The 13,586-nt window shown below is 50.9% G+C and overlaps 1 protein-coding gene across 2 annotated transcripts in view; it reads right to left on the bottom strand.

Annotated features, from left to right (window-relative positions):
- Positions 1–13,586, bottom strand: part of TRAF3 (TNF receptor associated factor 3) — a 119,388-nt gene that overhangs the window by 26,735 nt on the left and 79,067 nt on the right. For both annotated transcript variants that reach the window (XM_043921549.1, XM_043921548.1), the window contains exons 3-4: positions 3,828–4,073; positions 2,350–2,401 (exon numbers count right to left, since the gene is read on the bottom strand). In XM_043921549.1, the coding sequence (XP_043777484.1) occupies positions 2,350–2,401; positions 3,828–4,072 (297 nt within the window). In that variant the 5' untranslated portion in view covers position 4,073. The remainder of the gene's footprint in view (positions 1–2,349; positions 2,402–3,827; positions 4,074–13,586) is intronic.

The following is a 13,586-nucleotide window of genomic DNA, read 5'->3' as shown; positions in this document are numbered from 1 at the left end:
CCTGCTCTGAAGGCTATATCACTTGTAACTAACTCATTTTTCACCAAAAAGAAGGCATTAGCTTGCTATTTAAGAAACTTTTAAAAACATGTTGCAAAGATATAGTTAATCCAACAATGAAAATGTTCCCCTTTGAAAATGAAAACCTTCCTTTAATTTTCTTTTTCCCTTAGAAAACAAGTACTCTCACTCTTTCTAACAATACAAGTTACACCATCCTAGCACTCAGGCGCTTCTAAGAAACTCCCACGCACTAATGCTCTGTAACAGCAGAAAACCAGAGAGCTCAACAGACCCTTCTTGACTTCACAAGCAAAGAAATAGAATCAACAGCTGCTAAGAGTTAAAAATAAATTAATCTGGAGCCAAATCTAATCTTAGGTAAACATGACTTTTTTTTAAAAGGTCATAATTTAAGATGTTGAAGTCAACAGAACAGGTATTTTTAACCAGTAAGAAATCACGTGATCACAGAAAGTGATCCTTCTGTGCCATTAAGTTTCTTTTCTTTTCTCTGGGCCGCCCCTCATGGCTTGTGGGATCTTAGTTCTCCGACCAGGGACTGAACCCGGGTCCACGTCAGCAGAAGCACAGAGCCTTAACTGCTGGATCACCAGGGAATTCCCTAAGTTTCTTAAATCACTTGAGCTTAACTTTGGTTCCCTAGTGGCTCAGATGGTAAAGAATCTGCCTGCAATGCAGAAGACCCAAGTTGGATCTCTGGGTTGGGAAGATCCCCTGGAGAAGGGAATGGCAATCCACTCCAGTATTCTTGCCTGAAGACTTCCACAGACAGAGAAGCCTGGTGGGCAGCAGTCCATGGGGTCACAAAGAGTCTGACACAACTGAGTGACTAACATAACTTCATAACTTAAGGAGGAAAAAACATAGACTGAAAACGTAAGAACAATAAAAGTACAGAACTTCAGGACTGAGAAAGAGCTTGTACCATTTCTGCAACCATCCCATTTTACAGATGGGGAAGCGGAGGCCCTGGGGCAGCCCCATCCTCAGTGACCTGCCCAGTGGCTGAGGTCAATCTCCCACGTCCCAACCAGACCTACAATTCCCCACGAGGATTCCTGGCTTATTCAGTCTCACTTACGATTCTTCATCAAATTCCATAATTGTTTTTCAGCTATCAATGCCACTGAAAAATAGGGATGACAATTCTGAATGATGAAACGAGGCACTAAAAAGCTGATCTCAGCCTGTCGTTTCAACCTCCTCTCTCAGTCACATTGGTTTGTTGTTATTTAGTTGCTCAGCCGTGTCTGACTCTTGTGACCCCATGGACTGTAGCCCAACAGGCTCCTTTGTCCATAGGCACTTCCCAGGCAAGGATACCAGGGTGGGTTGCCATTTCCTCCTCCAGGGGGTCTTCCTGACCCAAGGATCAAAACCGCGTCTCCTGTACTGGCAGGTGGGTTCTTCACCACTGAGCTACTGGGGAAGCTCGTCACATTGGTTAGATACACGCTAACAGGTTGCTGCTGTGTTATGACAAGGGGTAGAGCTGCGTGACCTGTGTTTCTTCCAAACAATCCCCTCCCTACTGCTGGGCAGGTAAATGCTGAGGAGGCACAGATATGCGGATTTCGGACAATTCTGCCTCTGACCTGCCCGGAGCAGGTGACGCTGGGGCCCATCCTGGCAGCCCTCGGGTCCCCGTCACCAGCAAGCCCCACGCTCACCGGCACCACTGGACAGCAAAGGCCACGGGAAAACCCGAGTGAGAACTTCACTGTACAATTTAATGGCCTACACTTAAAAAATGGTTAGGTTCATTAATCAGAATATCAGAACCACATATTTTTATTGATCTTTTAAGTACTTCAAGAACGGGTGGTTTTAAACGAGAAGTGTGCCCAGGAGGGCTTGGCAAGGTGCAGAGGACCACATAGTCGGTGAGACGGGCCCGGGCCCCTGGGTGCTGGGCTGCAGGGCCCTCACGAGCTCTGAGGCACCGCTGGCCATGCAGTGGAGGGGAGGGCTGCAAACACAAGTGTCTAAAGACCTCAGGACGCTGTGTGGGGGCAGGGAGAGAGCACATTCGGTGGGGCTCGCAGACCAGCGCCGCCGGAAGGCTGAGGGCTGCCATCTGGGAGGAGGGCCCGGGATGACAGCACACATCCCCCACCTGGGGTCTTGGAAGGTGAAATCGTGACAGACCCAGGGGAGGAGCCAGGCCCGGGGGCTGAAGCACCGGCCCAGCGTGTCTGCCGGGTGTGTCCGGGTGCTCGACCCTGCTCCGCCAGCCATCACAGCCAGCATGCGAGACGCAGACCTCACGGCAGGCACCCCCAGCGCAACACGGTGACCAAACAGCTTGTGAAAAACCAGGAATACCTTGTCTTTGATGATGACTTCTTGACAAGCAGTACATTTCGGGCTGGAGGAGCTGAGGGGAGAGACACAGTAAACGTGTTAGAGGGCGAGCACCTTCTCCGGGAGCACTGGGAACGCTGAGCCATTCACTTTGGGGTCGTGTCTGCTGTGCGGAGCTCGGAGCAGCTTCAGAATGCCAGATGAGTCTGGCTTAAATACGGTCTAAATGGGAGGAAAGGGCTAAGATTCTTTTTTAGTAGTGATTTTTCATAAGGAAGTTTTTTAGCAGAACAGCTTAAATCAGTCCCTTTTGGAAAGTCCCTTTCAATTAAAAGTGAAATTTCATTTCAGAAACCAAAAGCAGCTCCCTGCGGAGGGGCTCTATGGCGTGAATGTCCCCAGCTCCCAGGAGGGCCTCTGAACAGTGCTGGATCCGCAGGCTGTCTCCTTCACAGCTGCTGAAAAGCTGATGGAGTTCCACGGACTTGAGTCCTGTGGGAATCGAAAGCTGAGCCTGTCTCCAGAGACCATGAGTCTCCTACATGATTCTTGTCCCCAAACTCAGGACACGAGCCACTGCTCCCTAGCTGCCCTTTTTTGGACTTGATTCGTTCACCCCCATCCTGTGCTGGAAACCACCTCTGAGAGATTAAAAATAAAAAACTAATTTTGAGTGCTCCTTCCTTCCAGGGCCCTTGCCCTCGACAGCCTGGGGGCACCTGGCGTCCAGGCCTGGGGACCAGGCAGGTGGGCGGGGGGACCCGATTAACAGGCTTTAAAGTGACAGCTCGCTCATCCAGACTTCACCAGCACGGAGCCTGGAGCCCGTGCTCACCTGTTTTAATCCTGGGACTCAGAGTCTGGCGCCGCTCCGCCACGGGCGGGATCCCGAGTGCCAGGAGCAGAGGACACTAAGAGAGACACTGTCCCGGCTGCCCCGGCCCGCAGGGATGGCGGGCGCCCTGGGGCTGCGCCGCCGTCACCAAGCTCGTTCCAGAGCTGAGTCCTCAGTCTGGGGGAACAGGACGCGAGCTCAGCCGCACGTCCCCAGAGGGGGCCCTGGGGAGGGAGGCTGCCTTCCAGCTCCCGCCGCCGGCGAGGCCCAGGCTGAGCGCGGTGCCCAGCACCCCGCCGGGCAAAACCCGCAGGATGAACCAGCTCGCTCTGCTGTACAACCCCAGCCTCCCTGCCGCGGGGGGTTTGCGTGGTGTTAGTTCACAATGACAGGCCTTCGAGGGCTACTGCAGCTCCTTGACACTCAGCTCCAGGGCATCCTGTCCTTACCGAGGCCCTGCCCGCCACATCCCGAGCCCCTTGCACACCCCTATCCTGGGGGCTTGCCCCGAAGGGCACCACCATTGCTGGTGGACGGGGTGGCTCCTCCCCAGAACGTGAGCGCCTCCAGCAAAACTGGGCCCCACGGACAGGGGCCAGGGGCCCCAGGGGAGAGGCCTCGCGGGGGGCGCTGGGGAGGGGCGCCCCGAGTCTGCGGCACCCACCTGAGCAGGGCGCCCATGCAGGTCTCACAGAAGCGGTGCCCGCACTCGGTCTGCTTGGGGCTGCAGAGCACCAGGCGGCACTTCTCACACTTGTACTTGTCCTCCACGGCCTTCACGAAGCGCTCCTTGTAGCCGCCCTGCTCAGGGACCAGCACGGCCGGCCCGCCTCCGCGCTCGGGGTGCAGCTTCAGCGGGGGGTTGGCAGGCAGGGCACTGGCTGCATCCAGCTTCTTACTGGGCTCCATCCTAGGAGAAGGGGGTCCATCAGAGCGGGGACACCGGGGGTGGGGGGGGGAGTGGGGGGGCGGGGGTGGGCCCGGGCAGCTGGCCGAGGCTCCCCGCAGGCCTCCCACCCGGGGACCTGCTGCGAGGCGCAGACTGCATTGTTAAGGCTCTTTAATTTAAAATGCAGATGAGGCTCTGCATCACTTCACATTCTACAGACCATTCTGATGGTGCGGCTCCTGTCACCCAGCGACCACCTCCCCTGGGCGGGCTGCCCGGTCCCGTTCTCAAGCCCGCCCTGCAGCCTCGGAGGCCGCCCTGGGTGTGCAGGACCAGGTAGGTGCCTGGGACTGGACGCCGGCGGGGACTCTGGGACTGGCCAACCGCACGGTGACGCGTGGCCGGTCCCCACCTGCGAGGCCCTGTCCCGGCAAAGTAGGAGCTCCACTCAAAACTCACCGGTCTCTCAAGACCAGCTGAGCTCCTGCTCAATCCATCTATTTCTGCGACTGACACAAATCAGGGCCAAACGCCTTCTCCTTATGAGGTGCTAGGCATCCATCCACCCACCCCCTGCCCCCCTCAGCTCAAGGCCCCCAGCCAGCGAGGCCGGGCCGGATGCGGGTTCTGCGGAAACGGGGCACGCTGCACCCCTGGGCCCAGGGCACCTGGGTGGGCCAGGGACAGAGGCCACGTCGCCTCTTCCCGCCCCTGGACAGGGCCGAAGGGAGGCGTGCCCATGGCCAGGACGTGCAGGAACCACGCAGGAGGCAGAGCCCATGACAGGCACATGACCCGTGTTCCAGCCACACGGGGGTTACTTTTAACAAAACACACACTACTGTGCAAAGCGCGGGAGCCTCCTGTGGCGTCTATTTGTGACACCAAAAAAAAAAAGATTTCAAAGTGACCCAAAAAGACCAGCAACCCTTTGCTCACCAATTCACTGATTAGAATCCTGTCTGTCAAGACGCTAAGTAGGAAGGTGCCTGTCTGGGAAACGGGTCAACCAGGAGTCGGTCTGCTGCCACGGGTCTCCCGCCCTGCCCTCCTGCAAATGCTGACCCCGGCTCCGCCACCCTCCTCTCCACACGCCTCCCGCCTTCTCACGGAGCCCACCCTGGTCAGCCCAGTCACTGCCCACCCCCCGAGGCCCACCCTCCCAAGACTGCTGCTTATGGTTTATTTACTGCCGCACTCCCCGAGGCAGGGCGTGGGTTTGGATCTGCTTTGTTGAACAAACCCTGGGCACCTGGAATCACTGGGGCCCGAGGTAAAAGGTTCTCGTTACACATCTGCTGAGTTAACAGAGGGAAAGGTGAGGTCTGGGTCACTCACAGCAAACTGTATTTCTGTGAAGCCAGAAAAAAGAAAGAAAAACTTCAGTTTTCAGAACTGATCTCACGGCTTCATGCCTTGAAAACCTTTGCTTAGATCAGACGCTACTTGAAACTGTGGTTTAGTATTTTATCCTATAATGTGTGAGAAACGTGTGTTTCATAGATAAACAGTTCTCAGTGAGACATGTTTGACTCTTTGGTTGTGAATTCCTATTTCAAATATAAGAGACAACTCAGGATGAAGCTAATGACGAACAATAACTGTTGGTTTACCTATAACTAGGTAGAGGTCACATGTCCTCTGTACAGACAAGTGAAGAACACAGGTTTGGATCCTTGGTTTTTACAGGCTGCTTAAGACAAGTGAAGTGTACGAAAAGGCAAAACGATAGGATACTGAAAGATGAACTCCCCAGGTTGGTAGGTGCCCAATATGCTACTGGAGATCAGTGAAGAAATTACTCCAGAAAGAACAAAGGGATGTAGCCAAAGCAAAAACAACACCCAGGTGTGGATGTGACTGGTGATAGAAGCAAGGTCCGATGCCGTAAAGAGCAATATTGCATAGGAACCTGGAATGTTAGGTCCATGAATCAAGGCAAATTGGAAGTGGTCAAACAGGAGATGGCAAGAGTGAACGTCGACATTCTAGGAATCAGTGAACTGAAATGGACTGGAATGGGTGAATTTAATTCAGGTGACCATTATATCTACTACTGTGGGCAGGAATCCCTTAGAAGAAATGGAGTAGCCATCATGGTCAACAAAAGAGTCCAAAATGCAGTACTTGGATGCAATCTCAAAAATGACAGAATGATCTCTCTTCGTTTCCAAGGCAAACCATTCAATATCACAATAATCCAAGCCTATGCACCAATCAGTAACGCTAAAGAAGCTGAAGTTGAACGGTTCTATGAAGACCTACAAGACCTTTTAGAACTAACACCCAAAAAAGATGTCCTTTTCATTATAGGGGCCTAGAATGCAAAACAGGAAGTCAAGACACACCTGGAGTAACAGGCAATTTGGCCTTGGAGTACGGAATGAAGCAGGGCAAAGGCTCATAGAGTCTTGCCAAGAGAACACACTGGTCATAACAAACACCCTCTTCCAACAACACAAGAGAAGACTCTGCACGTGGACATCACCAGATGGACAACACTGAAATCAGACTGATTATATTCTTTGCAGCCAAAGATGGAGAAGTTCTATACAGTCAGCAAAAACAAGACGGGGAGCTGGCTCTCAGATCATGAACTCCTTATTGCCAAATTCAGACTTAAATTGAAGAAAGTAGGGAAAACCACTAGACCATTCAGGTATGACCTATATCAAATCCCTCATGACTATACAGTGAAAGTGAGAAACAGATCTAAGGGACTAGATCTGATAGACAGAGAGCCTGATGAACTATGGACGGAGGTTCCTGACACTGCACAGGAGACAGGGATCAAGACCATCCCCAAGGAAAAGAAATGCAAAAAAGCAAAATGGCTGTCTGAAGAGGCCTTACAAATAGCTGTGAAAAGAAGAAAAGCAAAAAGCAAAGGAGAAAAGGAAAGCTATTCCCATTTGAATGCAGAGTTCCAAAGAATAGCCAGGAGAGATAAGAAAGCCTTCCTCCGTGATCAATGCAAAGAAATAGAGGAAAACAACAGAATGGGAAAGACTAGAGATCTCTTCAAGAAAATTAGAGATACCAAGGGAACATTTCATGCAAAAATGGGTTCGATAAAAGACAGAAATGGTATGGACCTAACAGAAGCAGAAGATATTAAGAAGAGGTGGCAAGAATACACAGACGAACTATACAAAAAAGATCTTCATGACCCAGATAATCACAATGGTGTGATCACTCACCTAGAGCCAGACATCCTGGAATGTGAAGTCAAGTGGGCCTCAGAAAGCATCACTACGAACAAAGCTAGTGGAGGTGATGGAATTCCAGTTGAGCTATTTCAAATCCTGAAAGATGATGCTGTGAAAGTGCTGGACTCAATATGCTAGCAAATTTGGAAAACTCAGCAGTGGCCACAGGACTGGAAAAGGTCAGTTTTCATTCCAATCTCAAAGAAAGGCAATGCCAAAGAATGTTCAAGCTACTGCACAATTGCACTCATCTCACACGCTAGTAGAGTAATGCTCAAAATTCTCCAAGCCAGCCTCAATAGTATGTGAACTGTGAACTTCCAGATGTTCAAGCTGGTTTTAGAAAAGGCAGAGGAACCAGAGATCAAATTGCCAACATCCGCGGGATCATTGAAAAAGCAAGAGAGTTCCTTGCTTTTATTGACATATATATCTGTTTTATTGACTATGCCAAAGCCTTTGAGTGTGTGGATCACAATAAACTGTGGAAAATTCTGAAAGAGATGGGAATACCAGACCACCTGACCTGCTTCTTGAGAAACCTGTGTGCAGGTCAGGAAGCAACAGTTAGAACTGGACATGGAACAACAGACTGGTTCCAAATAGGAAAAGGAGTATGTCAAGGCTGTATACTGTCACCCTGCTTATTTAACTTTTATGCAGAGTACATCATGAGAAACGCTGGGCTGGAAGAAGCACAAGCTGGAATCAAGAAATATCAATAACCTCAGATATGCAGACGACACCATCCTTATGGCAGAAAGTGAAGAGGAACCAAAAAGCCTTTTGATGAAAGTGAAAGAGGAGAATGAAAAAGTTGGCTTAAAGCTCAACATTCAGAAAACTAAGATCATGGTATCCGGTCCCATCACTTCATGGCAAATAGATAGGGAAACAGTGGAAACAGTGTCAGACTTTATTTTTTGGGGCTCCAAAATCACTGCAGATGGTGATTGCAGCCATGAAATTAAAAGACATTTACTCCTTGGAAGGAACGTTATGACCAACCTAGATACCATATTAAAAAGCAGAGACATTACTTTGCCAACAAAGGCCCGTCTAGTCAAGGCTTTGGTTTTTCCAGTGGTCATGTATGGATGTGAGAGTTGGACTATGAAGAAAGCTGAGTGCGGACGAACTGATGCTTTTGAACTGTGGTGTTGAAGAAGACTCTTAAGAGTCCCTTGGACTGCAAGGAGATCCAGCCAGTCCATCCTAAAGGAGATCAGTCCTGGGTGTTCATTGGAAGGACTGATGCTGAAGCTGAAACTCCAATAATTTGGCCACCTGATGCAAAGAGTTGACTCATCGGAAAAGACTCTGATGCTGGGAGGGATTGGGGGCAGAAGGAGAAAGGGATGACAGAGGATGAGATGGCTGGATGGCATCACCGACTTGATGGACATGAGTTTGAGTAAACTCTGGGAATTGGTGATGGACAGGGAGGCCTGGCGTGCTGCGATTCATGGGGTCACAAAGAGTCAGACACGACTGAGCGACTGAACTGAACTGAAGACAAGTGCACACACGCCCAGAATCGCAAGCACATGAGGAGAAGCTCCCTGCAGCCTGTCCTGAAAGGCAGAGTGCAGGCCTGTCAGGACTCCCCTGGAATGTGGGGTGCTGACTGGGCACCTATGCCACACACCCCAAGGGCCCCTCAAAACCCCGCCCAGGGCTCCCACCCCGCCCCATGCACGGCCCATTCCTGAGCTGAGTTGCTGGCTGGATAACGAGCTTCCAGGGATGGAGGGGAAAGAAAGCGCCTGGGCAGCACAGACAGGAAAAGCATCAGCCCTCCTTGAATATTCGCAAGTGAGGTCAGAGAAGACAATCTGAACACGACGCGTCCAGAAGAGGCAAATCCCAGAGCCCCAGGGCAGGTTCTCAGTCAGCAGGGGCGGGGGAGTGGGCGCACCTACTAATGGGAACCAGGCTTCCCGGGGGACTGCACATTCTGTGTAGAGACTAAAAACCAGTGAACCGTACGCTTTAAAGGGGGCGGACTCTATGGTATGTGAATAATATTTCAATTTAAAATCTGAACAAAGAACATTTCAAAGTAAGTGTTTAAGCCAGTTCCATTTAGGTTTGGTTAATGCGTGACGTTAACACGTAGCGTCGTACACTTTAAATGTAAGAAGTGGCTGTGCCCTGTGCTGGGGAAGCGCCTCGGGAAGATTTCTCTGTAACACCACATGCTCGCAGAGAAGACCATGGGGCCCAGGGGCAGATGCTCTGCTGGTGTCCGTGCGAGCGTGCAGACACCCAGAATCAGCACACGCACGTGGAGGGGATGCATCTCCTCCTTCCTCCACACAAACCACGCTGCGTGTGCAACACGTGCAGACTAGCCTACGGCTCTCCTGTCAGCACCAACAGCACATCCCGGGCATTTCTCCACAGCGGCCTGTAAATAGGCACCGCATCACGGGGAAGGGCTACATGGCACTCCACGTGGGGTTCCCCAGTTCTGCTCACAGACCGCGAGGCTGGTCTAAGCTGATGCTATAAACGACTTGCAGAGAACACTCCTGAACGCATCTCCGCACTGAGGCAAGGACGCAGAAACACGGCTGCTGGGTCAAACGTCACGTCAGTTTTAAAATACATCGTTATTCGATTGTTAAAGTCGTGTCCAGCTCCTTGTGACCCCATGAACTGCAGCACGCCAGGCTCCCCTGTCCTTCACTATCTCCCTGAGTTTGCTCAGACTCATGTCCATATACGATCACTGCCCAGTATCTTTCTAAAAAGGTTGTCCATTGGATACTTCCTCCAATGGTTAGTAAACTGTTAAGCAAACATTGTTTTAGAGGACAACAGCCGGTTCTGCTCCACGCTGAAGCTCTGCCTTTATTGTGGCCTCAGCCGCATTTTCCGGAGGCCCTGCTGGCCACGCGCGGGCAAGTCTCAGGTCCTCCCACAGGTGCCCGCCTCCCGAGAGCCGCCAGCAGGCGCGGCCAGGCCACGCAGGACGGCCGACCGCTGGCCTCCCACCGGGCGGAGAGGCCTCGGGGAGCGGCTCTGCAGGGGCTGCCGAACCAGCCGCGTTCCATCTCAGTAGGTAACTGGGGACCTCCAGCATACACACGGCACTGTGCCTTGCTTGTCAGGGCGAGCGGGTGAGGGGGACTGTCCTGTCCCCGCCCCTCGGGAGCTCTGCGAGAGTCTTGAGGAAGGGGTGCACTCAGGGGTCAGCAGGGGGGACAGCGGCAGGAGCGGGCAGCACCCCCTGAGAGCTTACAGAGGCTGCAGATGCTCAGACTGGGAGGCCTGCACCCTGTGCTGGGGAGATGGGCTTCCCGAGTGGGACCTGGGGCAGGATGATCCCAGTTCTGGCAGAGGACAAGGCAGAGAGACACAGACACAGCACGGCTGGGTGGGAGTGGCAGGCGGCCAGGTCCTGGGGGCTCCAGGGAGGGTCGGACAGGCAGGGGCTGGGAGTGGCCTGGGTGGGAAGGCAGGCCTGGTGCTCCCGCCCTGAGGCAGGTCCTCAGGCACAGCTTTCATCCTTGAAGCCTCAGTTTTTCTTTTCCCGTGAAAAGCAGATGGTGCCCTTAATTCTCTGGCATTTTCAGGCATCACTGAGGTATTACATGCAGGATCCCTCTGCAAATTGCAGCACTACACCCAAAAGACACACTCTCCTCCCGCTGGGTCGGGGAGTCCACGGGGATCAGCTGCTTCCTCACTCTGGACAGCTTAAAGCCTTGTCAAAAAGCCCTTGCTCAGCAATTAGGCAAGGAAAAAAAAGAAATAAACAGCTTCCAGACTGGAAAGAAGAAGTAAAACTATTTCCATTTTCAGATGACATAATCCTGTGCAAAGGACATACTAAGGAACCAACTAAAAACAAGCTGAACTAACAAACTTGCTCAGTAAAGCTGCAGGATATAATAGCTCAGTCAGTCAGCTGTGTCTGACTCTGAGACCCCGTGGGCTGCAGCATGCCAGGCTTCCCTGTCCGTCACCATCTCCCGGAGCTTGATATCAACATATAAAGTCCAGTTGCATTTCTATACACTAGCAGTGAACAATTCAAAAATAAAATTGAGAAAGCAATCAGATTATAAGAGTATCAAAAGTAATAAAATATATTCTGAAAATGATAAAACACTGTTTTTTATCCTAAGCGGAAAGCTTCCATACTTACGGACTGGAACCCTTAACATGGCTCAGGTGGCCCTACTACTCAGCCTGACCTACAAACCCGTCCCAACCCATACTGAGTCCTAGCTGGGGTTTTTCTTGCAGAAATTAATAAGCTGAACCTAAAATTCACACTGAAATATGAGGGACTCACAATAGACAAAACAATCCTGAAAAAGAAGAACCAAGTTGGAAGACTCACACTTCCTTATTTCAAAACTTACTACAGATGAATCAGGATACTGTAGTAGTGGTAAGAAGGACAGACAGACAGTCAATGAAGCAGAACCAAGAGTCCAGACAGAAATGCTCACATTTATGGCCAGCTGGTTTCGGACAAGAGCGCCAAGACCGTCGCTGGGGAAGGGGCAGGGTGTGCTCGGGCCGGCGAGCTCACGGTCGCCACAGAAGGGAGCGGGCTGTGCCCCGGCGCATCTCTTCATGGCTCTGGCAGGCCGTGCTGGCGGCCACTGCCCAACGCCTGCGGGCCACCTGCCTCCTCCTTCCCAGCTGGTCAACTCAGTACAACTCAGTGGCCGGTACAGAAGGGCCACTTCACGGAGAGCAGCGGGGTGGGCTCTAAGTCCTCCTTGGCTGACACCCTTCTCTGCCTTTCAAGAAAATGTACTGTGTGTACCAGACACATAAAAACAATTCTGTGCAATATCCACGAAAGGTTAAGAATACAGCATCAACAAAGCCCCAGAACCCAGCACCCACGTGACAGTCACAATCGCCCTGTGCCCCCCACCTCAGCCATCCCCTGCCTCACTCCAAAAGCCAATGTCAGCCTCAACTTTGTACTTATCTTTGTACTTACTCTTACTATCACACATTTTTCTTCTTAAACAAAACATTCTCGTCTCTTTTTAACCTCATTAAAATGATAAACCATATGCAGTCCTCCGTCATCAGGGTCATATCAGTGTTACGCCACGTGTGCTGTGTGTAGTAGACATATTTCATTAATTTTTACTACAATATAATATTCCACAGTGTACCTATCTTTTTATCACACTGCTTCCATTTTCTGCTAGTATGGACACTCTGTTGTGAACATCCTAGAGCATCTGCCCTGGGGAAATTTTTCTAGGGTATACACTCGAGATCACCGGACTAGGGTTAAGCAACTGTTACCTGTGGGTCATATGTGGTCAGTAGCCTGTTTCTGCTAGGCTCTCAAGCTTAACACGCTTTTTACATTCTTAAAGAGTCAAACAAACAAATGAAACAAAGGCAAGTATGTGACAAGACCTTATACATTGCCCACAAAGCCTGGAATATTTACCACTTCTCCCTTTAGAGAAGAATTTGCCAACTCCTGCCCTGAACTCCACATCTAGAGTTCACAGGAACGGCTGGCCTGCAGGGTGTAGGCACAGCCAGTTCACGAGCTTCGCTAACCCACCCTCTCACCAACACTGGGCATCATTAGACAGCTTAATTTCCACCAATCTAGCAGGTATGAGGGTCCCTTTCTTCCTTACTCTGGTAATTAAACAGGTTTAGCATATTTTCACATGCTCACCGGCACCTGTGCTTTTCCTTCTGTTGAAATGCCTGTGTCTGAGTTTTTTAATTGGGTTATTGGTCTTTTAAAATATTGATTTGCAGGGGTGATTCATATGTTCTGACTGCTAATCTTTTGTTAGTTATATGTATATGGTTTCCCCTTAGGTTGTGGCTTCACTTTAACTTTCTGCATTTTAATGAAGTGAAGTTCTTAATTTTAATGTAGTCAAATGTATCCTTTTAAAGGATATCTTTATCTATACCTCTTGGCCTTTTAAAAATATTCAGATGAGCTTACGGGTGATGCTGATGAAAAAGGACAACCTAACATATAGGGAACCGAACTGAGAGCAGTTCCACTTCTATCACAGAATCATTTCCAAAAAAAGGGTGTTCTGCGCAAATAACGAGTCACCACCTATGTTGAACAGACTCACATTACTCAAGGGAAATATTCTACCTAAACAAGAGCTTGTTTGAGAAATTACATGGACCCCAAGCAGGGCGCAGTGGGCAAGCCCACGCCCTGCTCTGTCGGTGAGATGGCTGACGTGGGCCTCAGCTGGCCCACAGTCCCCGCTGGTGCCAGGACTGGTGGGTGAACGGACCCTCTCAGGGTTACTGATCCCAGACTCCGCCAAGGGTCAAGGTGACTACAAGA

Source organism: Cervus elaphus, chromosome 13, assembly GCF_910594005.1.
Source record: "Cervus elaphus chromosome 13, mCerEla1.1, whole genome shotgun sequence".
In the NCBI taxonomy this organism is placed as follows: domain Eukaryota; kingdom Metazoa; phylum Chordata; class Mammalia; order Artiodactyla; family Cervidae; genus Cervus; species Cervus elaphus.
This window is presented reverse-complemented; position numbering and strand designations above follow the sequence as displayed.